The 26606-nt window shown below is 37.6% G+C and overlaps 1 protein-coding gene across 7 annotated transcripts in view; it reads right to left on the reverse strand.

Moving 5' to 3' along the window:
• The window catches only part of Mp (collagen XV/XVIII-type protein multiplexin), a 393214-nt gene that overhangs the window by 178681 nt on the left and 187927 nt on the right, over window positions 1-26606 (reverse strand). Inside the window, exon 2 of one of the 7 annotated variants that reach the window (XM_076366516.1) lies at window positions 4661-6638. The exons of the other annotated variants lie outside the window; for them this stretch is intronic. Within the exon in view, the coding sequence (XP_076222631.1) occupies window positions 4661-4852 (192 nt within the window). The 5' untranslated portion in view covers window positions 4853-6638. The remainder of the gene's footprint in view (window positions 1-4660; window positions 6639-26606) is intronic. 7 annotated transcript variants of the gene reach the window in all.

Raw genomic sequence — 26606 nt, forward strand, 5'->3', positions numbered from 1 at the left:
TATATCGATGCCGAATGTGACTGGCACTGATAACGCGAACAAAAAGACCATTTGCAACAATTGATAAATTATGCGACTTGATAAACTGTCCTTAGATTAATTAAATATAATTTTACACATAATATATTAGTAATTAAACTGATGTTGTCAATAACATTAATTGTTATTCATTATTCAAATTAGTAATTGCATTCTGAGCCACTTTACTGGTTGTACAACAAATTTCTAATCTTTTTATGAAAAACTGAATCAAAGAAAAGAAAATTCATTTTTAACTTCACCTTTATGCATTGCTGGTTGCATATATATCGAAGTTCAATATTCAAAAGCATAAAATGGTATTTAATAATTCTATTTGGTGGATCCGAGGAGTATTTATACCAGTTACAGTCAATGTAAAACTTAGCGAATCTGATTCCATGCCACGAGGTAAGAGGTTAAGTGATTAGTTAATCTATTAAACAGGACAGTTTTGATTGAACATCTGCGAGCGAAAAATCACTCGTTTAATGGATTACATTTGAAACTGCGGACGACGAGTTAATGAACAAGGATACTTCCGACACCTTCTGTTATTCGAGTTTAATCGATGCGGTATCGCGTTCCGAGCTATTCGAAACATATGCGCCGTTTATGGAGAAGGTTCCCATTCCGCGGCGAACAGCTCAGAAATGGTTTCGCGCGTTTAAAAAGTGGAAGAAACGTAATGGTTTATTAAACCGTGGCATGGACTTACTGAACATGCAAATAGGTGGCAATCCTTAGATGCTTAGAACAGATACTTAACTCAAATGACCGGTTTTAAAATCTGATTTAAAATTCTCCGTTTTTCTTCGTTCATTTAACATTAAATTAATTACCTGATTGTCCGATTAATCAGTCTATCAATTTTCGTCTTTCTCTCTGTTTCTCTTTCCAATAAGAAATATTTATCGTATAACTTGATTACCTTTACTTTATCACTGTAAATTTGACTGGTTACGCAAGGTACAGATCTATGCAAAGTGTCGGTACGTTTAGTGCCGAAGTATTTTTACGATTAGGAGACGTATTATATCGGTGCGAAATTACACTTTCCCCTTGCTAAATGAATCCTTAAAATCGATACTGTAGTTAGTACCCATAAGTCCGCGCGATACATTTTCATCGAATATTTGATCAAATTGAGAAATGTTTTTGTAATAAACAATATACAATTTCTTAATTAAACGTGAATCTATCAGGTTGGCCGAAAAATCGTCGGATTTTTAAATGAAGTGTAAAGAAAAATTTCATGCGGTTACATTGAACGTCATTGAACATTTAACTATCATTAGGTTACTCATTTGTAACGTTTGTTCGTACATCACACTACAAACGCTAAATCAAAAACGACAAGACTTTCGGCCGACCTAATACGTTTACGATAATTTAAACTATATCTATTTAAATTCCTATTTTAATATTCATTAAATATTACTATTTTATGCACTATTAATGATACTTTTACGAGTAACTATACTGCTACGAGATCACTCAGATATTTTTTATAAAACTATAAACCAAAAAGACACCTCTCGCCACTATGCGGTTACGCTAGATATCAAGTCATCTCCAAAGTGTATACAAAGAAACCCTATACAACAAGGAATTATTGTATCCACGAACTCCAGATTTGAGAATCATCGAAATACATGGAAATACATTTCCTCGAACCACCGGGATGTAAATTCTTTTCCATCATATTTATATTCGTATTTGCCAAGAATCAAATTTCACTTAGCCATCAACCACATTCTCACGTCTAACTTCGGCTCTGGGATTCAGAAAAATTCCCAGCGTCGATTCGTACGGTTCCCGATCGAAATCTCTTGAAGATTGAACGTGTCCTCGCCGAAAGTATCGAGCACCGTATCTCGGTTGATCGAAAAATAATGCTGTTTCGCAACAGGGTATTATGCCGCTCGGAACCCAGCGTGACGCGATTACGAACTTCGTGTATCCGTGCGTAGTTTACTTCGAATATTATTAATATGCATGAAAGGGATGAGCGGAGCGTATCACGGTGCAGGGACAAGGAAGATCCGCGATCGGTCGGGGGGACAAGTTATAACGACGATAGTTCCTCGGTTTATAATTCTCTTCTATCGAGAACAAAAGACAATAGCGTTGGAAAGAATAAAGAAAATGAAAAAAAGAGAAGAAAAAACGGGAGGAAGGAACCGGAAAATTCTTTCACCGAGCGAAATCCCAATAGCAGGAACCGAGCAATAAATAATAGAAAAAGCTGGTTGATGGTGTTTTATGCATTCGAATCGGCCCATTTGTATGCGGCCGGCGTCGTTCCCGCCGACGCGGGAACGGGCTCGAAGTTTACCCACGGGATCGATCGGTTCTCAATTAATTTTTCGAATTGCACGAAACGTAACGATGCCTCGGTCGTCGCAATTCAAGATCCTGCGCGACGCCACCGAGACGTTCTATGATTAACCCCTTGCCTTATAACAACGTGTGAAGCTCATGGTAAAGATTTTCAACGTGATTTAACAAACATAAACATTATACAATTCTTTTGAGTTCAAAGTAAATATTATTCTTCGGTAATCAATTATTATATTTAAGAGCAAACGTGAACATAGAATATGCCTACAATTTATCTCCTTTTCCAATAAATTATTAATGAAAAAGTGGTCGCGTTGAGTTGAGAAAGAAATCAAAAGGCGAGGGGTTCACACTAGATTTACGAACGTTTATAGTAAGCTTCGTCGTATTGTGCCTAGATAAATGGATGTTCATTTATATATTAGAAGTACGTATATGTTGTCAATCTTGTGTAGAAATGAACTGAAGTCATTTAAGCTGACTCAAATATATTTATTAATGAGGACAGATTTATTATGCTATTTTACAAAGTTTGAATGTGAATTTATACTTTTCAGCTAAATAATAACATCAAATTACCCCTAAACAAATGGCAGACTACCAACCTACTGAGGAACATATACGGCATTGCATTTTGTTTGATTTTCATCCAGGAAACACTTTCCAATTTTATGAGGATATTTTTGTACTGTTGACTTAGTAAGTAGCTTGTATCTAAGCATCATTATATGCCTAGATTTACGGAACTCGCCAATTTGACTCATACCGAATTTTATAAACATAATTCGGTAAATGTCTGGGTCGATTCCGATCGACGCAATCGAATAGGTTCTCTAATGATACATTTTTAAACATCCAATTTCCTAGATCTACACGAACGAACATCAGTCATTCTGAGAATAATAGAACAAACTGTACAATAAATGTCCGTGAATCCAATACTATCACACTGTTGACCGGTAATTTTACGCAGATGCAATCCCATGTCACCAGTTATTACTCCGCAATTAAATATGGAAGTGAAACAATCTAAATAAACTTCAATATGAATACTTTATTTATACATAATGAACTGGAATGAAACTTTGGACACATCTTTTGTATAATTCTGAATATTAGGCTTCTGCAATATTCTATATTGCCCTGCATTTCAAAAATTGAAATATAATAGCTAATGCAAGTGCAAACACAAGTTAACTGGTGACCGGTCAACGATGTGTTAAGTACCAACTCAGTTTTAATACGTTTAAAACTTGATAAAAATGTGGTCGAACTGTGCCGGACATACCCAATCGAAAATTAAATCGATATCGCGTCGAGCACCGTGAATCGAACGATGCACGGTCAGTGGTCGCGAGAACTGCTGATGCGTTGGAAATCCGCGGAAAAGTGTATACATTCCCTCCGGAAGGATCGAGCTACTCGGTATATTTAATTTCCCGCGGTTCCTCCGCGACACGGATCTCCGGAATTTCCTGGACAGAGAGAAGCCAGACCACTCCGGGGAAATGGGTGACTCGATTATAACGAGAACCGAACCACGCAAAATGAACAAACGGATCGGGTTGGGGAATTACTGACCCGTCGCATCTTTCGCCGGGAATTTCCGGACACCGTGAGCAAATTTTTTTTTTTGTGAACGAGTCACATGCGGGACATTTCATTATTCACGATTACTCGGCAATTATTCATGCTCGCGCGTCACCGGAACTACGAGACGAGGCGTCACGCACTTGTGCTTCGCGAGCCGACAAAATGGCGACGCTAAGTTCGTCAGTTTCTAATGAAACGCAACGCTTTTACGGAACTTTTCGTAACGGACGAAATATTTGTGTTTATTACTTAGCTCCTTTTCGTAACGAAAAAAATATTTATCATTTGTTACAACTGTAAACCAGAGAATTGAATGGTAGGCTTAAAAGTAGTATTTAATTGCGTAAAGAAAAAGATCATTAATTACAACGGTAAACCAGGCAATTAAATAATAATCTTAAAAATATTTCATATGAAGTTAGTTTATAAATTTGTTCGAAATACAGATTTAATAATTATAGTAAACCTAGCGAGAGATATATATAATTAAGTAGGTATATTCAACAAAATAAATGCTCGATAAGAAAACTGCTTGTACGTCGAGCAAATGTTTCCGTTTACGAACACACGCGTGAAAGATATAGTTTAAAACGGTTAGTTTTCTTTCACAGGATTCCGATAATCGAACGAAACTTACCGTAAGAGCACGCCGAACAAAAAGATTGGCGCGAAGCAGAGATCTTACAGAAAGTAATCTTTTACTCACGTGTTTCGTGGCTGTGTATGCGGTCTCCTGTTGCAACTTGCTGCTGACCACTTTAGTCCCGGTCTTCGTCGGCTTCTCGCTCGTGTGCCACAGGCCGATCACACACGTTATTATCACCGTCACCAGTATAACGATCGCGATCAGCAAGGACAGAGTCACGATTTTGCTACGAGGCGATATTACCATCGCCATCTTTCACGTGTTTCAAGGCTTCCCCCCACCCCACGGCTAAATCGGCTATCCCAACCAGATCAAACTTTCAACAAACAGTTACCCGCCGACTATCGACGGGTCAGAAAATTATCAATCAATAACTCCGATTAACATCAATATATTATTCATGTATACATATATCTAGGTATATGAATATATATGTATATAATATATGTATATAATCTCTCTCTTTTTTCGCGGATAAGTCAGCTATTAGATCTCTATAATATCTCTCTTTCGCGTAGAATTGTTGCGAATCGCTCCGAACAATTTTCCTACTAAATACGCTCGACGGTATTATAACTTTATAACGTCTTCGCATTCGAATATCGACGACGTGTCATCCGAGTCATCATGGACTCTTCTTAATCTCATCTGGCCGTCTCGGTTCGATCTCTGAGAGGATCGCTCGATCCCTCTTCCTAGATACGAGAACGTTCCCATGCGATCAGTCCTTTGTTCCGTGTTCCATGACGTTTCATTGAATCCCCGAATCTTCGTCAATTTCTCGAATTTCCCTTCGTATCTGGAAAGTTCTTCTTTTCCCAAGCGAGCCTACCTGTTACGCGCGCAACGTGTTTACAAGAGGAGGCAGCCGTTGCCGTTCCATTCAACCTGTTCTGGAAGATTTCGATCGCGCGTCTGGTTTCGCTTTCGGAGATCTTACCGCGAATCTCGGCAACTTCTCGGGTGTATTACTTCCACGTCGGGCGGTTCGTCGCGGCCTCGCGTGGGTCAACGAGTTTACTCCGGAGAACTTTCTCGCGGGAAATTCGCTCACCCTAGAATTCCTTGGCATCGCCCGACGCCTGTGTAATACCTCGTTACTTCTAGGACACCCGTTACACGCACTTGCGCTGATTAGCAGTGTCAACGTCGAGTTCGAAGCTCCTGTTCCCCTTTCGTTCGGATACTTCTTCAAGAAATTATCGGCAACGAGCGTTTCCTCGCAACTTCGAAGGATCTTCAATTCCTGCACGCCTGTTTCTGCTCTCTCCGCGAAATTTCTCAAGTTAATTTGTAAAAGACGCTTCTCGCTTGAGGATACAATTTCCACATCCTTTCTCGAGACTCCTTTCGATGTTCGATACTAGTATTACGTTTCTGTTTTAAGTCCGATCGAGAAACACCCACCGGGAAACGCCGTGCGTGAATATCGACTCGGCGAGACGCGCGAATTGTTCCCGCCACTGTCAATTCCGTTTTCTTCCACGAGAACAGTGCGACTCCTGTCGGAAGTGCTGTCGTCGATCAATTAAACGTCTTTTTCTAGTTTCCGTCGAATGAAGCCGGCGGACACGGCTTTCCTTGGCTCCTCTTCGTCTTCCTTCCGTTTCCAAGGGACACCCGATGCGCGCACACGCGCGCGGATCAACAAGTTTAACGGGCGCGAAGAGTCAACAACAAACGTGGCGCGATAAATTCGTCTGAATAATCAACAATGAACTTCTTCGGGGTTTGTATTTCAGCGGCGACGCGAGGCTCGATTCACTTCCGTTTTAATGAGACCGCGGAGACGAGACCGGAAATCTCCGAAGACGTTCTCGACGATTTCTTCCCTTGCTTTCTTTTTTTCCTTCCTTTTTCTGTTCGTTTCTTTTTATTTTCCGTCGAGTCGCCGCGCTCCTGTGCCGTGTACTCGTCGTTGCCCTTTCATGCCTCTCCCTTAGGCTGGACTTCGTCCCGCAGCGGCGAAGCGGATTCCCGGACCCCTTGGCTGCCGACGAACTCACTCTCCTTCTTTCTCTCTTTCCCTCTCACCTGTCTGGGTGTTACGAAAACAATGAAAGCGTCACGAATTTTTCATCGCTCCCTGTAATGAGGATTCGAGCGCACCTCCAGGGAGTCTGGCTGGCTTCCGATTTCACGAGGGAGCGCCGACGACTGCTGCGATCTGCGCGGAAGATTCCGAGGGACTTGGAATTCTCTTGGTACATTGGAGTTTTCGAGGAATTTGGAATACTTCGGGAACTCAGGGTTTTCGGAGAACTTGACGAACACTACGATTAACGCAACAGATGGTGAAAAATTTAGAATTTTCAATGCGGACTTCCGATGCGAAGAGCCTTCAATTTTTCGAAGATCTCGAAGAACCACTGCGATAAAGAATTCCCGAAAAATACATTTAACGGAATAACGCAACCGAGTTTGTAGAAACACTTTTTTAATCAAAGGAATAAGAAAAGTAAATCGGTTCACTTAAAAAAATGCTTGAAATGTTGATCACCCACGGTAGCAGGGGAAATAATTCGAATGTTCTCCTTAAACGAGACATCTCGCAGATGAAGTAGGAAAAAAGTAGAGAAAGAAAGCAGTACAGAGAAAAAGAAATGAAACAAAAGGAAGTTTCACTGTTCTTCGGTAATTAATAAGAGCAACATGGATACTTGAAAGTCTAACGCGCGCGCGCGGACAATGGTTCGGCTTCTCGTGCTTCTTACAGAAATTAATGGACGCAAGGAAAGTAATTTCGTACAGTTCGCGGAACATTGGTGGACATAAAGCCAATATGCCGGGAAAGTAATCAATTTTCTGGAAACTATTTTTTGATTGATTAGCGAAGGCTGGCCAGACCATTCTTGAAGCAATTAAATTCTCATCGGGAGATAATTCGCGCTGATGCCGAAGTTCTCTAAAGTACGGGCAATCTATCAAATTGTAGTGTCTCATTATTTTCTTCCTGTGTCAGCTATCGAAGTTTCGATGCGTTTTAAGTAAATTGAAATTTAATTAGGTTACGCTTACTGCAGAAGGGCGCGATTTGAAGTGGCACGATTTGCTCGTGAAATCGAATTCACTATTAATCTTCCATCAAATTTTCAAAAGCACCTTTAAAAACACGCGAACTTTATTTCAAACTCTCTATCTACGCGCATGATTTCAAACAAATTCGACAAAACATGTTTGTTTCTTCCATACTAAAAGTTGCGAATATAACGATATACACATTACTCCGAAATCACGTAAAAATCAGTGTATATCAACAAAACGTCGATTGAAATAAATTGAACAAATTCCTTTACCAATTGGTCTCAAAAACAAAATATTTACTAATTAAACGTGCCTCGAAGAAAATCCGATCAAAATAAATATTCTTGACTAGCACATAAAACATTTTTCATTTCATTAAATCGATATTTCAATTGCATCTGAAAGTGCACGTTTAAAAACGTTTCTTTCGCGTAATAAATAAATCGAATAAATAAAATCAAGAATATAAATCGGTCGTCTAGATGGGAAGGGACGTACTGTAGATTCTATGCCACGTGAAAAGAAAAAAGGTAACGAAATTCGTATCGTCGGAGCGTCCGGAGGCGAGTTCACGAATAATTCAACCGGACGGCCCGGTTTTCGGGGGATAAATATCAGTGCGTTAATTTATTCGCGGTTGGAACCGCTTGTACGGGTTACCGTGGAAAACGCGGTTTTACATCGCGGGCTCGGATTGCACAGCGAGAGGTTTCGCAGCTTTCCTGGCGTGTTCTTTTGTTAAACAGTAGAAATTCCGGCGCGCGAGGAACAAAACGCGAATTAGCAACGCGGAATCACGGCCGAACGTGCGGGATCTTAAACACCGGGATCAATTTCAAGCCGTTATCGTGGCCGGCACGGTAACAGCATTTTCATCCCACCCTTTCTCACTGTCTACCTCCCTCTAATACCATCTTTCTCTCTTTCTCTTACTTCCTCGTACTCTGTCTTTCTCTTACTCTCTCGTACTCTGTCTTTCTTCTGCCCCCCCTCCCTCTCTCAATGCTATTTTCATTTTACACGGTAAAATGCGGCGAATGCGGCCGCGAATGCTAATGCGGCTTGTGGCCTGTATCGAAGGACCGTAATGAAAATGAGGAACGCATTAGGCTATTCGAGCTCCGGGAATCCGGACGAATTTGGAAACGCGTAGATTCGTTCACACTTCGAACGTCATTTAAAAGAATTAAACCATTGCACGAGGGGTTATTTGATCTTCCTCGGAACTGCATTTGTTACAATTATTTTATCAGTTAATAGTTTATTAGAAGGAAAGAGTTCTATCGTAAAAAATAAGATTTCACTCGAATTCGAGTTAATATAATTATGTGTAAGGTTTGCTAAGATTTGTTAGAAAATTTCTTTATGAGTTTGCCACGGTATTCTGAAATAAGTAGTTAATGGATATTTGGATTCGATTACTGTGTAGTCAACTACTTGTATATCATATTTATGTTTATACTATACTCTTTCAATTTATATTTATATTTATATTAACCACTTGCCGTATAATGATGAACAAGACTCGTGGTAAAGACTTCATTCTCATGTATATTCAAAGTTCGATAGCTTGAAAAGGAATTTTACGAGTTTCTACGTCTGCAAGTGTTTATGGCGGAGGCATGAAATGAGGTTAATTATTCGCGGAACGTTTAATTGTCATGTGTACATTTCAATTTCCCGTGAACTCTTTGTCGAACTTTGAAATTTTCTCGGGTTATTCGCGCGCTGTTCTTTTCCCAAGCGCTGTAAAATAATTTACAACTGGAAGCTGAAACGTTCCCTGCGTTGAGTAAACAGAACGCAGGAGAAAGTGCAGCACCTCGAGAAGCAAATTGTAGCTTGGTAGAAATTGAGATAAATACCTTAACATTACTATAACGGCAAGACATTCGGGACTTTCAAGAATCCGTAGTAGGTATGAAGTCCTGAATGCATCTTTATACTTTGAATGGTTACTCGGATAATTAAAGTCGCTACCGAGTGTACACTGTTATTATTTCATTACATTTTCCCTTTAACTCGTACTTTCGGATGCAGCATAATTTCAGTAAATGCGCACATAGGTGAATTTCAATTATTCGAAACTTTTGAATAATTCGTACCTGGTGCGTTGGGTAATTATAATAATTATCATGGTAACAATAATAGGGACAGGAACAGTAACTCTAATGTCAGCGACTCGCATCAGTTGATTAAATATTCCGATGCAAAGGTAATCGTTTCGAAAAGGAAATAAAAATTCCGAACAAATTTTGAAATTTCAAGGAATCGTACTATTGCAAGATTTTACTGTGGCCTGAAAGTTGGCGATAATTCGAATAATTCTTCATAAATGTATTACACTTACAATTTGATACTGTTTAAATATTTACATTAAACTGGTAACCCGAGAAACCTACAATAAAAAATAGAGTTTTGTTTCGCTAAAAGTCCCTTAAATGAGTCTACAGGGACGTAAAGTTCCTGAAACACCTTTGGTCTAATTAGAAGGTGCTCCACAATTTTATTCCAGTGTAATTAAATTTTATAATTTCTTCTTCTCAATTAAACCCTTAGATTCCTCGAATTCACGAGATGTTTTTACGGTATTTTCTGCTTTTTTCCAGCGAAGGAAATTCATTGCTAACGTAAATTCGTTATTAAATGTTCATTTGGAATTGCATTCGTGAGAAGTTCATTCTTGCAGAATTTTTAATTATCTCAATACTGAAACTACCAAGTACGTGAAAATGATCTATTCATGATTTCTCCTTTACAATTCTTGAGAAAACACTTCTCCGAGAAATGATTAACACTAACCGTAACGAGAACCTTTCAAATGACCGGATTTAAAATTATGCGTTTCTTTTCGTTAATTTAAGTTTTCATCAATTCCTCTATTGTTCGATGAATCAGGTTTTCAATTTTTGTCTTTCCTTTTGTTTCTATTTCCACTAAAAGAAATTGTTTCATCTAGCTTGTTTTCCTTTATTTTGTAGTCAGTTATTTGACTGGTTGTAGGGAAAGGTGCGGTCAGCGTTAAAAAGAGTCGGTTCACTAACATGCTAACTGAAATGTAAGTCACTTGAATTTTGAAAAATCCATTCCTATAGTTTTTATAGAAAGAATAACAAAAAAACGGATTGTCTGTTTCGCAATTCTAGTGTGAAACATGTTAACCGGAAGTAACGCAATTCCCTTTACGACTGGAACTCCAAAGGAACGTTCTCGCGTGGCAGCCGTCCAGAATGAACAGTTACGCACGACTGAAGAAATTTGAAAAAATTCGAAACGCAAATTGCGCGAAGAGCTATGCAAATGAGCACGACTCGCGAATTCTCCCGTTCATTGCGAACGCAGCCAACGAAGTTTATTCTATTCTCCCTTCTTCTTGCCTAAACACGATTTGAAGCGATTCTTTCTGCTTGGCTTTCTTTTCCAGCAACTTCCGTCAAACATGTATTGGGTAATTACTACAATGGTTTCCTATTTCGCAATCAGTTCTTTTCCCTTAACACTATCCATACTGGCACTTCGTATATATTTATTTCTATTATAACTGGTGAAATAATTGGCTACAAAAAATGGTAAACAAGTTAGATGATCAACTTTTCTTTATGGAAAGAGTAACAGAAGGAAAGGTAAATATTGAAAAACTGATTAATCCGATGAAATAGAAATCAATATAAAATTAATTGAACGAAAGAAGACGCAGAAATTTCAATCAAATTTGGAAACGGTACGGTTAGTGTCAACACTAGAACTACCGAGTGATCAGAGTGATTTATTTCCAATCTTTTTTATCAAAATTAGTACCTATGCAAATCTATGCAATTGAATAAAAATCTTTCGGAAAAAGACTTCATAATTTAAACACTTACAAAATAAGAATTTTGAAGTGGGTTTCAAACAGTCCAGTGGTTTTAGTGTTAAACGTTCTTTTTCTTGATGGTAGAATGGAGAAGTTCAAGCAAGCATGAAAATCCTCATGAGAGTCGACGAAAAACTGTTTTTTCTCATTTCAAGGCAAGTTCCACTTCATTGAATTGGATTTGAAATTCTGGATCGAGCGTTTAATTCGAAATAAATTCTATTGCCTTTCACGGCGTTAATGAAATTATATTCGTTCACGCGTAAGAATGCAAGCAGCGTACTTAAAAATACGAAGTAATACTTATAGTTAAAAATAATATTTGAAATATTTTAAAATATGAGGAAACTTTGGATCTTTCACTATTGAAAATTCGATTTCGTGATGTATCTATTTGTCTATATGTTCTAATAACGTTATTAGTAATAATAATTATATGTAACTAGTAATAACTAGTAAATAATAATTAGTAATAATACATTACTAATAAAATAGTAATGTGATAATAATGTTATCTGGTAATGTAAGTTGATGATGCATTTAGCTTATGGATTAATCAGCACAAGAAGGTGACGAGTTTTCCCGTTTCAGTGGCTTCCTTTAATTAAGAAATTTCTAGACGCGAGAAACGTTACTGTAGTCTCTCGACTTTGCTATCCCCTAAATTCTAATCCTTTTTCATATTTTTCTAGTCCCCGGAGTTAAGATAATACCAAAGGGTGGGGAAATTGTCGTTGGGAAACTTTCAATGATATTCTTGAACGTGCCAAAAACACTGGAATACGTGAGTACTGTAAGCAAAAGAAGTTTCAATGAAGAAAGCTAGTTAAGTGTGACTGTAACTTAAATAAATTCTTTATCTGAATTCAATTTAACATTGTTTGACGTTTTACAATAATTCATTGTTACAAAAATCGAATACTTTTTGACACACGATATTTGTTACGGTCTTATATTATAATTTGTAGCTTCAGATTATAGTAATTAGATCGAGGGTCTTTATGCCGCTTTAAATATTTAAGATCATAATTAAAGAAATGGAATTAGGGTAAAAAAAGATTTTTCTTAATGAATGCAATAGGAAGCAATACACGTTGAATATTTTATATATTTTTTCGTATCGTGTGCATTGTCTGCTATTTTATCCTGTCAAGTTTCCCATAAATGCAAGAAACTACACGATCTAATAATAATTAAGCATTTGCACAGTGGTCAAATATCAACGTTACATTCACTCGTTGAAGGAAACATTTGTCCCAGTCTTGCAAACTTCAGAATCTATTAAGTCGTCTCCTTACAAACATGTGAAACGACGTAGTCCTCTAAATTTCCTTCATAACAGCCTATTTCTCGCATAATGACTCGAATGCAGCTGTTCGTGATGTTTATTAAATTCTCGTTTTCATACACAAACTCCGAGAAAGCTAAATTAAGGGGAAGCCTAATTCTCTCCAGTAACGTTTAAGCAGAAAATAATTTCAAAGTATATTCAATTTTATAACAGTCCGTACTTTACTTATCTTCCCATCGAAATTATTTAAATACACAAAAATCCTCAGCCTAATAATTAATCGAAAAGAACGTTAATTAGACTGGCTACTTGTACATTCTCAATATACCTTCGTCATTAGAAATAAAATGCGAAACGCGGTTTGTTACGACGAGCAGTATCTCGTCGAAAATTTGAAAAACGATGGCTGGATGCCGCTAATCAAGAGACTGGTTATAAAATTATGCCGGTGTCACGTTGATTTCAATGGCAACGGGATTACAATCGTGCATCAGATCTCTCCCGTATCGTGAGAATTCATTAGCCAGGCCGCAATGGACGCGTTTCAAAATCGTTTTAATCCACGCCGCTGTTCCGCGAGAGTGTCCGCCGCGGCGCGGCCTGGCAATATGGCCGATACGTGCGTTGAACTGTGACGCCATCGGGAAAGGCGCGACGGACAGCGAACGCAGCGCAACGTGGCCGTCCGTATTTTCGTGCCAATGAACGTTAAACTTTAATCGCTCCTTTGATATCCCACATAAAAGTAGCCGTGTCATTAATGAGTGAATGAAAATTTCACGGGAAACGTGATTCCGTGACTCATAATTGCGCCCGGCGATGCGTTAAAAACGTTTAGAAGCGTGTCCTATTTATTAATCTGATTTCATTATCTATAAATGAAAAATCGCGTCTATTGTGACCGATCGAAGTTTCAAAACATCCCGGAAAGTTACGCTGATCAATGTTGACTGGAAAATTGTGAGCTCGTCGAATGATTTAGAATAAAATAAGAACTCTCAAAAGAAACCTGCTTGAATGAATGTATTCTAATGAATGTTACTGTTTTATTTTTATTTAAAACGACAGAAAACTTAAAGCAGAAAATAGCTGAAAACTGAATGAATAGAAACATCTAAACACGCTCACTGTCGTAATTCGAGACACCAAAGAAATAAATATTTGACTATAAGAGAGCTATTTACTAGCATTAAACGCGAAGTTGGATGTAAAAATAATTTCGTTTAACGATTTTGAGATACTTTTCTCAAGGAAAATTCTCTTGAAAAGTGTGTGACGATGGTCTTTCTTCTAGATAACTATTTGATTATTTATTTCTTAGCCACTGTGTCGAATGTTCCGCAACATTGACAACTGTATTATAGACGAAGTTAAAGATGTTATGGTGAAAGGACCAATCTGCTCGAGAAGAACGACGGTCAATCTTTTATTCCGGAATATACATCGCGAAAAGAACGCGTGTGCCGAATTCCCGGAAAATTATCCCACGAGAAATGAATGAAATTCACGCCTCCGCCTAGACGCGTACGTGACGTTCGTGTAACTGTTACAATTATCACAGCCCCGTGATACGACGGTTTAAATCGTTGCAAATTAAAATGGCCCGCCGCTCGCGCGTCCGCGCTGCCCGAAATATTAGGTTGGCCGAAAGGTCTTGTATCCTTTTAAGGAATTATCAAGACACATTTCACACTATTAGATTAAACTAGGTTAAATTAAACGTTGTCCATGTTGTTTGACAAATGTCAACCATCTTCCAGTTTATTTATTTAGAATATTCATTTATTTAAACGTGATTTAATTAACGCATACTATTAACACTAACCGTCCCAGCACTTAGTATATAATTATTCTTATGACTACAAAAAAGGAGGTGAACAAGTTAGACGACGAATTTTTCTTAATGGAAACAGAAACAAAAGAAAAGGCAAAAATTGAAAAACTGATTAATAGGAGAATACAGGAATTGATAGAAAGTTAAATGAAGGAAAGAAAACGCAGAATTCTTAATCAAGTTTTAAAACCGGCTATTTGATGGTTCGCGGTACGATTAGTGTTAACTTATAATTAAAACTCATCACTTACGATAACTATCCCCATGTCGTCGATACACTTCCAATGTTTTAGTCAAGATATCCGCAACCATCCGGTACATTCGCTATTTATGTAAATTAATTATCCCATTTTCTACAGAAATGTATATTGTACACATCATTTCGTTTAACAAACTCCGTAAATACAATACTTCGGTTGCTTCCGAAAGACTAACATATTCAGCTCCTTTAACACTATGTTCAAAAAAATGCATTGTACAGTTAATTCTACTGTTATTACAAAAATTGTTGGTTCATTTGAATCCTAAATTAAGGTAAATGTTTAAAAATCGACAATTGGAACATATATTCGATTGCATCAATCAACATTACTATAAACACTTATCAAATAATGTTTATAAAATTCAGCATGCATTAAATTAAATTTAATTAAAATTACGTGTTCCGTAAACGCAGCGTTAATATTGCTAACATTATGAGCGTCAGATTGAAAAAGGTAAAACTACATGACTTTTTGGCCAACCCAAGAAATTCGATGGTGTCAACTAATGTCCGCTTTAATTAAGGCACGCGTCTCCGAAAGATAGCCACGGAGGAAAATTCGTGACTTGGGCATCGAACGCGACCCCGAAAAAACCTACAGACCGCTCCCGGGCTCAAATTTACTTTTCCCCCATTTCTGCACTAGCTGGAAATCGGGCAAAAATTCGCCGAAGACTTACGCTGGACGTTATTTCTTAATTACCCAAGGAAACCTCGTGCCCCAACCCCAGACAGATCCTCGTTGTAATCGAGGCTAAGACTTTTGCCCCAGACCATCTACAAATTGAAAATTATGGGATTGGAGAAGCGATCCCCCGGACCGTGTCCTCTGATACCGAAAAAAAATTCGATATCTCGATATCGGGACACGGGATACGTTTAATAATATTAGAGAAATATTCAATCCTTATTAACAAGTGTACGGTTTAATATAATTAAATATAATTAAGGCAGGAGATTGAGTTGAATTTAATTACTTGAAAGTTTGAAAATATTCAGAAGACTTTCGTTTTGTTTAGGGAATCATAAAGGTTTCAACGGAGTGTATTATTTATTTAAAGTATACGTATTTAATCGAGGATTGTTTGAAATTATAAGAAAAGGGGAGAAGATTGCGATATTCGTGATTCGATAGATAAGATGATTTGAATTTCGATATTTGAGTATTGGGGATACATTAAAAAGATTTATATTTTATTCTAGGCCTACTGGAGGTCTCAATGAAATACAACAATTTCTTTATAATGCAGTAACCATATTACTGCGTTTCTCTAATAAAATCCAGACCCAAACGAATTTTCAAGTTTAGTACCCAGAAACCGGACTGCTAAGCTGGTAAACTAGTAAGCTAGAGAACTAATACCTATTACCAGGAGTGTGTACTTGTGCGTTCCAGGAGTTACTGCTAATTCAAGTCGCTCACGACAACCACAGCTGGAGAATCCCAATTATAACATTCAATCATATCTGCCGATTAATTTGCAACTATCCTTGCACTGTAGTTTCCTCTATACAGAAAATTAGACGAAAATCACGCGCGGGTAAGATTGTGCTTCTGGTTTTGTTTCCGTGCTATTAACGATTCAAATACACGTTAAACTGTAACGATAACGATACAAATGTGCCAGTACAATATAAACGATGGATTATTTTGGAAACAAACACAAATAAGACAGAGAGATCAATAATTTCTAAAGCGAAGTCGAAACTGCAATTTTGTCAATCTTGATTTCTGTACATCTCATGTTTTGATTTTCTTCGTCATTCATATTTAACGATCAAATCACAATAATTTTTGTCGTTCAATCCTCCTTAACACTGAAACTAACCGAGCAGTTAAATTGACATTTAGAAATTCGTTTATAGAAACTCCAAGAGTGTATCTATTGAAATTTCAATCGATTTACGATTCAGTTTGCACATTACCAAAGCAAATAATTTCTCAGAGAAACGTGTCCTATCTGTTTAATAATTGCAAGATGAAGGAATCAAGAATGGGTCATTTCAACCTATCTGGTAATTTTAGTGTTAAGTAACACGTTCGCTATCAGCGTCGCGTATCTGCTACGATCAATGTTTCTTACTTTGTGCAAAGAGTAAATTACATTTTCGTGTGTTTTCATCTAATATTTTAACGTATTTCCCATCTTGATTATTATTTATATTTTGTAAACACGAGATGCTTTATTCAATAAAATGTTGTAACCATGAGGACTGTTATTGAAAAGAATGCCAGCAGCGAATGGGCTAAACATGTGCAAGTACACGCAACACACGTCTCTCGACTGGTTGGACAAATTGGGTATAATTTACATAATTTGTATAATTTATAAACAACTATTGATACGATGAACATCGTTTCAATGACAAAAATCAGCCGAATTTCGTGAATTTGATTCGTAACGTATCGTTCGATATCGTCGCTTAAGGTAATCGGATTCACGAGCTGATAGATTTGTTCAGAGTCGTGGTATCACGGCGATTCTATGCTCCACGCGACCCGCACCGGTGAACTTTCGATACGACATTGTCTCAGCGTTCCTATTTACGGCGGCGTGCAGGGTGTTCGCGCGATTACTATCCGCCGTTTCTCTCGGAAATTTATCGCAATTGCGTCAATCCCTCTAAAATCTCGGGAAACGTGGTTACAATAATGTTCGTGATTAATGGCACGTTAAAGAATCCAATTTCGCATAAAGTGCACGGCTCATTTCTGATAGGCACGATAGAGGCGAAGGGAACGTAGCAGCATAAAAGACGTGCAGGTATACTGTTGCTCGTAAAAGTAACGACACGCCTAATTAAACAATACATTTTACATATTTAACAGCTGCTAAATGTGGAATTGCCGAGTTTCATTCATATTGCCATGAGTATTCGCTCGTGTAGTTTAAATTAGAATGCGTGTAAGAAAATCGAGGAAACGTTAAATGACAATAGAATCAGCGCACGCGTCAAAATGGTCCATTCAAAAATTTCTATTTTGAAATTATTGATATTGTGAGGATGCTTCTATGAGAAATTGAAAATTTTGTGTTTGCAGGGATGCAATAATGAGATGCTTCGAATCTTGGAGAATGTACTATAGTGATTTTTATAAGGAATGAGGTACTTCAATTGCTAAGTAGTTCTAATATTAATCCTTCCCACACTATAGGCTCCACTATCGTAAGAGTAATCGTATTAAGTAATTTCCTGAACAAAGTTGAAAGAGATAATCTCACTGTATTTTATCACAAGAATTAAGACATTGCTTATCGGTCACGAGTTAACTCGTGTTTGCACTTGCATTGGCTACTTCAATTTTTGACACGTAGGGTAATATAGAATATTGCAAAAGCAAAATATTCAGAGTCGTATAAAAGATGCGTCCAAAGATTCATTTCAGTTCATTATATATAAAGTATGCTGAAGTACATTTAGACTGTTTCACGTTCATAGTTAATTGCGGAATAATAACCGATGACACGGGATAGCTTTTGCGTGAAATTGCCGTTGTTATGATATGACATTTTTTACTTTCTATGGTAGATGAGAGTTTTATAGGTTATAAAGTCGGCTGGAGGGCTACGGATTAATTTATTAAGATGCATCACTCATATGGATAGGTGCACGTTTTCGTAATTGCACGTTTTCATCAAACGTTCGCATCGATCTTCATTGGGACATTCGAAAATTCTGTCCGTTATTTTTTACTATCATCTTCTCGGTCTTCTTACTCTTTCAGGGAGTAGTCGATGTCAATATGTAACGCCACGGAAATTGAAAAGTTCGAACGAGGTCGATCTACTCGTGTTATCGAAAAAGCATCGAGATCGGGAAAGCTTTTTTCATTGTTATCTTCGGTGTCCACGGTCGTTTATCCAGCCAGCATTCGATTTTCACATTCCGCACCCCCAAATAGACGACAAAAACGAATTAAGTAAACGATCGTGTTCAAAGGATTTCGGGTATCTGATTCTTCTTTATCTCGCGTATGAAAATTCTAAAATACTCGGTCGTTCCATAAGTGTTGTCGTTACTTATAATTTGTTCTCACAGAAAAGCACAAAACTCTTTCGAAAATGGTATTGAAACGTTAATAGTAAATTGAACAAATTTTCATAAACAATGATTATTAATATGTCCACGGTTAAAAAGGAGTAAGTATTTATTATTTACTAATAATATCTATTACTATTTATTTATAATATGTTCCTTGTAACATCACGTGATATTCGTGATGAAAATTTCAAATAGAAACTATCAATTATAACTGTTATTATGTTCAACTGAGTTGAAATTATATAATATTTTCCTATTACCAACTGCTAATTGTAATAAATGTAGACGCAGAACAAAGAAGATCTGCATCACACGATGCATTATCACTGAAATTAATTTTTACGCTCGAACAAATCGTGTAGTCCGCGCACGAGTAACGCGACAGTCGAATTGTTAAGTGCGTTTCTGGAAAATGTTACGTGTTAATTCGAATCGAGATGATAATCACGTTATTAAATTTGTAATTGTAAATTAATGCGCGGACATTAAAAAGTTAAAACGGACAGTGATTTTAATTACCAGGCCCCAGCGCACGATGCGCGGTCGATTCTTTCGTTCTGAGTTTATGTTCATATTAAGTATGCGCATTTAAATCTTGAGATTGAAATGCATAACGTATGTAATCACAGTCGAATTTTTCTTCTGTGTTCCCGCAACATGTTCGCCGTGATGTGGATATGTATATTCCACGGCACATCATTATTTGTGTAAATCATATAAGCTTCAACAACAATCATTTTAATACACAATATTTCATCCCGCATAATCGAAAGATTCTCTTGTTACTTTTGACGCTTGTCATTGACCGTATCTAATTAAATTAATCTATGCAAAAAAATCGATCAAAAGCATGTCCACGATCTGCGAAGTCAGCGCGACAACGAAGAATATTTCGTTTATAGTTTCGTAATATTATTTTTCATACTGAAATACTCGGCGAAATCAAATGTTCAAGCTTACTTCCACGAACTTTCGTTTTGAATAATTTTATCTCGCATTTTCCCATCAACCTAGTTCTCCGTGCCGTTAGTTTGAATATTAAATATTTCCCGTGCAAGAGATACAAAATTATACGTAAAACAATCAAGCGTTAAAATGTGAAATCCGAACGAGCGACTTCCATTCTGTTCATTTTCGCGCGATTCACGTGAAACAAATTCTTTCCGTCACGCTTTCAAGTTCGCCAAGATTCGTCGATTAACGCCGATTCAAACGGTCTCATCGATCGAATGTTTCGCGAACGCAAATCCGCTAATTGCGATCAAACCGTGTCTCTTTTTTTTCCTGCTCGCAAAGTTTACAGGTCGTAGATTCACGTTACAAGTCACTCGATAACATCAAACGCAATTGCATTTACGTTTAAATCACTCGTGCTCTCACTGAGTTAACCCTTGTCTAGTTCATTTGGTCAAATGTATCGAGTTTGCGAACCTAGTTCTATCCCGCCGACTCTCGTCCCTTATTTCTTCGATCTATATAAATTCCGGTTACAATTTGTGACCTTTACAGTTTCAACGTTCGAACAGTCTTATTCTGGGAATTCCTGTATCTCCGATGGGAAGGTAATCACTTTAAAACAGAAAACAGGAGGGTAACGTTGTAATTAAATGAAGAAAAGGAATAGAAAATAATGAAATAAAAATTTTGAAACTTTAGAAAGAGAACAGTTTTTGTATAGAATACGAAGTAACAATGAACGAATTTTTTGCTTAACAGGTTGAATGTCGGACGATTTGAGGGACCAAAATACAAAAAATGAAAAAAATATAATATCCGATTACATGAGTGAATTGCATTGTCATTCCTGCACTTTCATCTTACAGAACATCGTTGCTTTAACTTGCGTCATATATAATATAGACAAGTTTTGAAATAAACATCGTTTAATTGAATAAGTTATAATAATTCAATTTGGTTTGGGGTCTCCGGTGATCTTTGTTGCATTTATCGTGTTAACGAAAAAATTATATTATTACGTATCAAGTATTTTCTGTTTTTATATGTATATTATATACCTCAACGCATCCATGTTCACGGAACGTTCTCACTTAATAAGATATTCTGGCATTGTTCAGCGAATAAAACTCGGTATACTCTGTACATGGCTCGGGAACGATATTTAGTTAGCTGTATAGAAAATAGTACCTATAATACAACCTAACGAATTTGGCTGCGTTCCAGATAGGAATACGAAAGTACAGCAACGATATCGCTGTATTGTATGATGAAGTATCAAGTCTTCCATCCGAGGAAGTACAGATTTAATGTTTTGATTAAAACGAAGCTTGCAAGCGTATATCACATTCAATTTCTATTCCGTCCGCGATTCACCTAGAAACACCGGAGTAGTCTCGCATGCGACTAAAAATATGAAAACTGTTCGGCACGGAGGACAGTGCCGGATCAAATACAGCTCCGACCGAATCCTGAATAACCAAACTATTTCATTTTAAATCGTTCGTTCGGCTTTAATTAAAATATTTAATCCATTCGGAAAGTGTTCGTTCTATAAAGTGCAACTATAGATGCGAAAGGTATTTGCAAATCTTCGAAAATTTATTTCGAATTCATCGTAGAAATCTATAGATCTGATCTTTGAAAACTTCTAAGTCGTTTCAATAATTGTTTCATCATTTTCGACACGAAAGAAAACGATATAATTTCAAAGGAAATGAAATCGTTCGTTGAGATTATAAGTGAGTCCTTTAGAATTATTATTAGGCGTTGTAATAGTTCGTGGCAGTATCTCACGCGTGTAATCGAGTCGATACGTCGCGCTAAATTAAAGTGGACGCGCGTTGGATCTGGAACGGAACGAAAAACACGATAATAATAATAATGGCAGGAAGACAAGGGGTAACCGCGTTTAGTAACTCGAATGAATGGAAAAACCGTGAATTCATGCTCGTCCTAATTGATAACTCCGAGTGAAACGTTATATCTTGTAACTTAAACGAGGTTACGCTCCAGTTGCAACTTCAGGGAACCAGCAGTACGAGCTGCTGTTCTCAGTATAATGCACTTTTCGACATGAATGCATTCAGCATCCTGCGAACTAGGAAATGGCTGAGCACATGACCACGCGATTCTGAACACTTCAACATCACACGGTACATCTAATGTGCAAGGCCATCGCTGGTTGTTCGTTGGAAATTCTGTCCCATCGTTCGTCACGTGTTCTCCTTTTTTAACATGTTCATTTTCACGAGAATGTTTAGCAATTCGTATAATACTACATATTCTTCCGTGGCAATGTGGCGTTGAAAATAATTATCAATGGTTCGGTATTAACCTTCTCGTATTATATTATTATCTAACATATGTTACTAACGATTTTTATTCGACTTAATCATATTATACATTGTTTTCAAGCAATTATACTTGTTGCAAGTAAATGTTACGTAAATAAATGAACGAAAGGATTTCTATACGCACTTAAGAAACTTCGTTGAACGACAGTTATTTGATATTAAATTTATTAGAAGTAAAAATGACTTCTATCACTGGGTTTGTTAATCACGACCTAGTTAATGTTTGCATAATTATAAAAAAAGGTAAGAATTTTCTATGGTAGCTCCAATAGTGGTAAAGAGTGTAAAAAAGGGTTGTGAAAAGGAAAAGGTGGAATCTGAAATCTGAAATTAGGAAAATATTTTCCTGTTTCCCTAGAACAAGCTTTAATTAAATTAATTGTAACAAGAAGGTTCGGGTCTGAAAATATTTAATCTTCGGTGGAAGGGTTAAATGGAACAATGCACATATACTGTGTTGAACGTGTCGAGTCAGTGGCTGTAAACAAGTGCACGTGATGACCATTTTGGCGGAACCATTTAGATGGGACCATTTAGATATTGTAGCTGGAGCCGCTGCATCACGTGCACGGCACGCTGATGTTTTGTTTATCTGCACTGACTCAACTCGTTGCATACACTGTAGATACCTTATGACCCGGCCTCCGCGTTATTATTCCACTAATCATACTTGCACTCGTGTCTGCAAATATTCATCAGTAGAATTCACAGTATTCCCAGCACTCGTAAGAAAATACCACGTACCGATTTTATTTTTCCATAATAAAGTCTCATCACGCCCGCTTTAACGTTAAAATTACTTCAATTTGAATAATTTTACCACTAGAATACTAGAATTGCCTTATCTTAAAACATTAAACTACTTTATCTTACATAACTTGAATTTCATTGGATAAATTACCAAAGTGCATTTGCGGAGATTCACTTATTCTTTAGTTTGCATATAATTAAATGAATTTATTCAACAATTCATAGAGGCACCTGTATCCTGTCGAAAACTAAAAAAGAAAGCTAAAACTAGAGATTTGAATCTATCTACAGTTTCCATTGTTAAACCTTTGCACTCGAAAGTTCCTCCCTGGAAACATTCAACATTTCCTACCGAAATATAGACATCTTTTGAGACACTTAAAAGAAACTCACGTGTAAACTAAGAGATAAGGCAATTGCATACCAACACTTCACATATCGACGTACCCTACAAAGTTTAACACTTTGCACTCGAGTTCTATAGAGTAGAACGGTTTAAAATTGGTCATAATACACTGCAAATTTTGATCTTTAAATATATTATAACATTTGAGTCAATATTCAATGAAAATACGAGAAAATACAGCTATCACATGTTTAATGCGCAAATCATTTAATTATACGTGAATACATTCTTTCCATTGAAATTGCTCCGAGCTGCTGGTAACATGAGTGGACAAGATGTTGTGTAACATGGACACAACTTCGCTGTGTCAACTCGAAAGGCGACCGTGAGTCTATCGAGTGGCTTAAAAAACACTGTGAAATTCGCTGGGCAAACAATACCGCCTTTATTCGTAATCGGTCACGATAAACCTGACCGTAAATCGTATCGCGTGACCGGGAGTCGGTGTTTCGCAAAACTATTAAGAACCCCGATGAACGCGGGCAGGGTCAGCCCGCTGAAAGCCGGACAAACAGACGCGAACAAAAGGAGGTCCGAATCGTCCGTGAATAAATTCTATTACACCGAATGACAACGACGATCCACTTTCGACGAGATCTGGGAACGAGCGAGAGAAAAAAGGAAGGAAAGAACAACAACGAAAAAGAAAAACATGAAAAAAAAGAAGAGGAAGAAGTACCTACTTTTTCCGGGAGACGCATTTTCAACAACTTTCTGCCTAGAAGAGTTCCTAGTGACATTCAATTACAATCCACTTAACAGTGGCTCCCCTATTCAGGGCCGTCTCGCGCGCCGATCGAATGCAAGCGAGCCGGTGGTTGTCAGAGCGCGGCCGGCCGGGCGATAACTCGATTTAACGACGTTGCGCCCGTTGTCCCGTCCGCGAGTAATTGAAAATCCATTCTGAAGTGCTTTCGGCGATCTCATCGATGCGGCCGGCGCGTCAAAAAATTTATCATTCTATCGGGGCCAAGCCCGCCGTGAGGAAATCATACGCGCGGATCCCCCGGGGCGATCCGCGGTTCGAACAGATCGGATCCGTCCGCGCACGCGCGCGACTTCGCACGCATAAACGCGTGTTCCGCGTTGCCACGAATCTTGCGGATCGACAGCTGTCCGAAGCGCGTCGTTTACTATCGGTTTGTCGTATCCGTTTATCTCGCGGACATCAGGTGGCCCGTGGTTTTCGCGCGACGAACTTTTACGGTGAATACGGGCAACGGGATTTCAAGTTGTTATTCGGGTGATTTTTTCAGGCGTGATGCTCAGACGGTTGTAAACGCGGGGAGTAACGAGGATTCGGTTTGTTTGAACTTGTTTGAGTTTGTTTGGGTTGCAGTGAATTTGAGTGGAGTTTTCAGATAATTTGGGTAGAATTGGAGTAGAATTTGATTGAATTTGATTGAATTTGAGTAGAATTTGATTGAATTCGATTGAATCTGATTGAATGTCAGTACAATTTGATTGGATTAGATTGAATTTTAAGCTGTTAATCGAATAGCTTCTTAAACACGAATGTCAAAACAAATACAAAGTGAAACAATGGGAACTTGAAGCGACTTGTTAAAATTCAATTGAATTTGAAATTACAAAGTAGAACCAGAATTCAGTTAAATAGAAAAAGGGCATACATTGTTGGTCATAATCAAATATGAACGTTCATGTACTCAAAGCGTTCATAAATGCAAACATTAACATTCAAGTGAAAAGACGTATGACGAAACATTGAAAACCTGAAAATACGTTTGTCCTCATTGTCTAACGACGCGAGTTTCGCTACAATTGCGCTTCGTTCGCTTAACGGTGTAAATTAATTTTAACACGATACGAATTTTATTGAAACGCCGAGTCGACTGCTTATAATAGAAATGATTGGGTTCCATTCAGCTTGAAAAGTGTAAACAAATCCGAACTCCAATTTATACAGCGACAACTGTCAATCCTCGATTTGAACGGTTAATCCGGGATACACGATACTGCGGCTGAATGACAACGACACCGTGCAGTCCGCAATATGGACTGCCATGATTTTGGTTAGTCTCGTTTTGTTCCGTGCGCAACAACAACAAAAGGAAAAAAAAGTTCGACTAAAACAATTCTCCCTTTGAAAGGCCGACCATATGTGTAAATTGGATGGAATTTCATTGTCCGGAGTTTTAGACATCACTCAACACCTGCGAAAGTAAATTTTTACATGTATCCTGTTTCCCCGGCAGCGGAAATATCGTTCTCTGTGCTCGAGAATTGCTTTCCGTTGCACGTAAATATCATACGATCCTGAAAAATCAAATTTTAATGAACACAGTAAAATTACGGAGCTTTGTTCCCGTTCAAACGAGACCTGGCCATCCACAGCTAACGAATCGGCTTGAAAAAATGTCGAATTAAATGTTACAAAAATGACTAATTTTCACATTCGGCGAGAATATCGATTTTTCAAACGCCACGTTCTCTTCTGCTATAAACCTTTCGGGATCTGAAGGAATCCTGTCAAGCGAAGCTTCGTAATTTTATTATATTTAAGTAACTCCTGCAAGAATTTCACTTCGCAGTTAATTTAAAGCTTCGTCGTAATGAATAAATGAACGGTCCATTACAAGAAAAAATTTATTCAAAACTCGTAACTGATGAACTTATGCATTATCCACAGTAAATGGTCCGTAAATTGCCAATAAGATGTGCAACGTTCGGGAAAAAATTCTTTCAGCGCTGACATCTGTTTCCTTCTCGGTGTTCCCATGTTTCAGCTAATAAAATACATTTTTCTAATTTCTCCGCGGCAGGTGATTCATCGTTTTCAATAGCGGCACACATACGAACGCTGTTTCGCCTTTCGCGGCTGTTAACCTCTTGGCCTATGATTTCTTTCTCAACTCTGATCGATACGGCGACTTTGCCATTAATAGTTTATTGGGAAAAGAGAAGAATAAAATAATAAAAAATAATAGTTGATTACAGAGGAATAATATTTACTTTGAATTCGAATTAGCTGAGTAATATATATATTTGTTGAATCATGTTAAAAATCTTCACCACGAATCTCACTTGTTGTTGGACCAGTAAGAAATGTTTGCAGTAAAAGAGAAATCAAGAAAGCACGGAAATAAGCAAGAAGTCCAGCGATCGACAGACAAGTGTGTCCCAGTGATATTTTTGGAATGTTAACTTTTCAATTTACGCTCAAAATAACAATTGTTTATTGATTCGACTCATTTGCATCACCTTTCTCTG

This window comes from Nomia melanderi, chromosome 4 (genome assembly GCF_051020985.1).
Source record: "Nomia melanderi isolate GNS246 chromosome 4, iyNomMela1, whole genome shotgun sequence".
Classification (NCBI taxonomy): Eukaryota; Metazoa; Arthropoda; class Insecta; order Hymenoptera; family Halictidae; genus Nomia; species Nomia melanderi.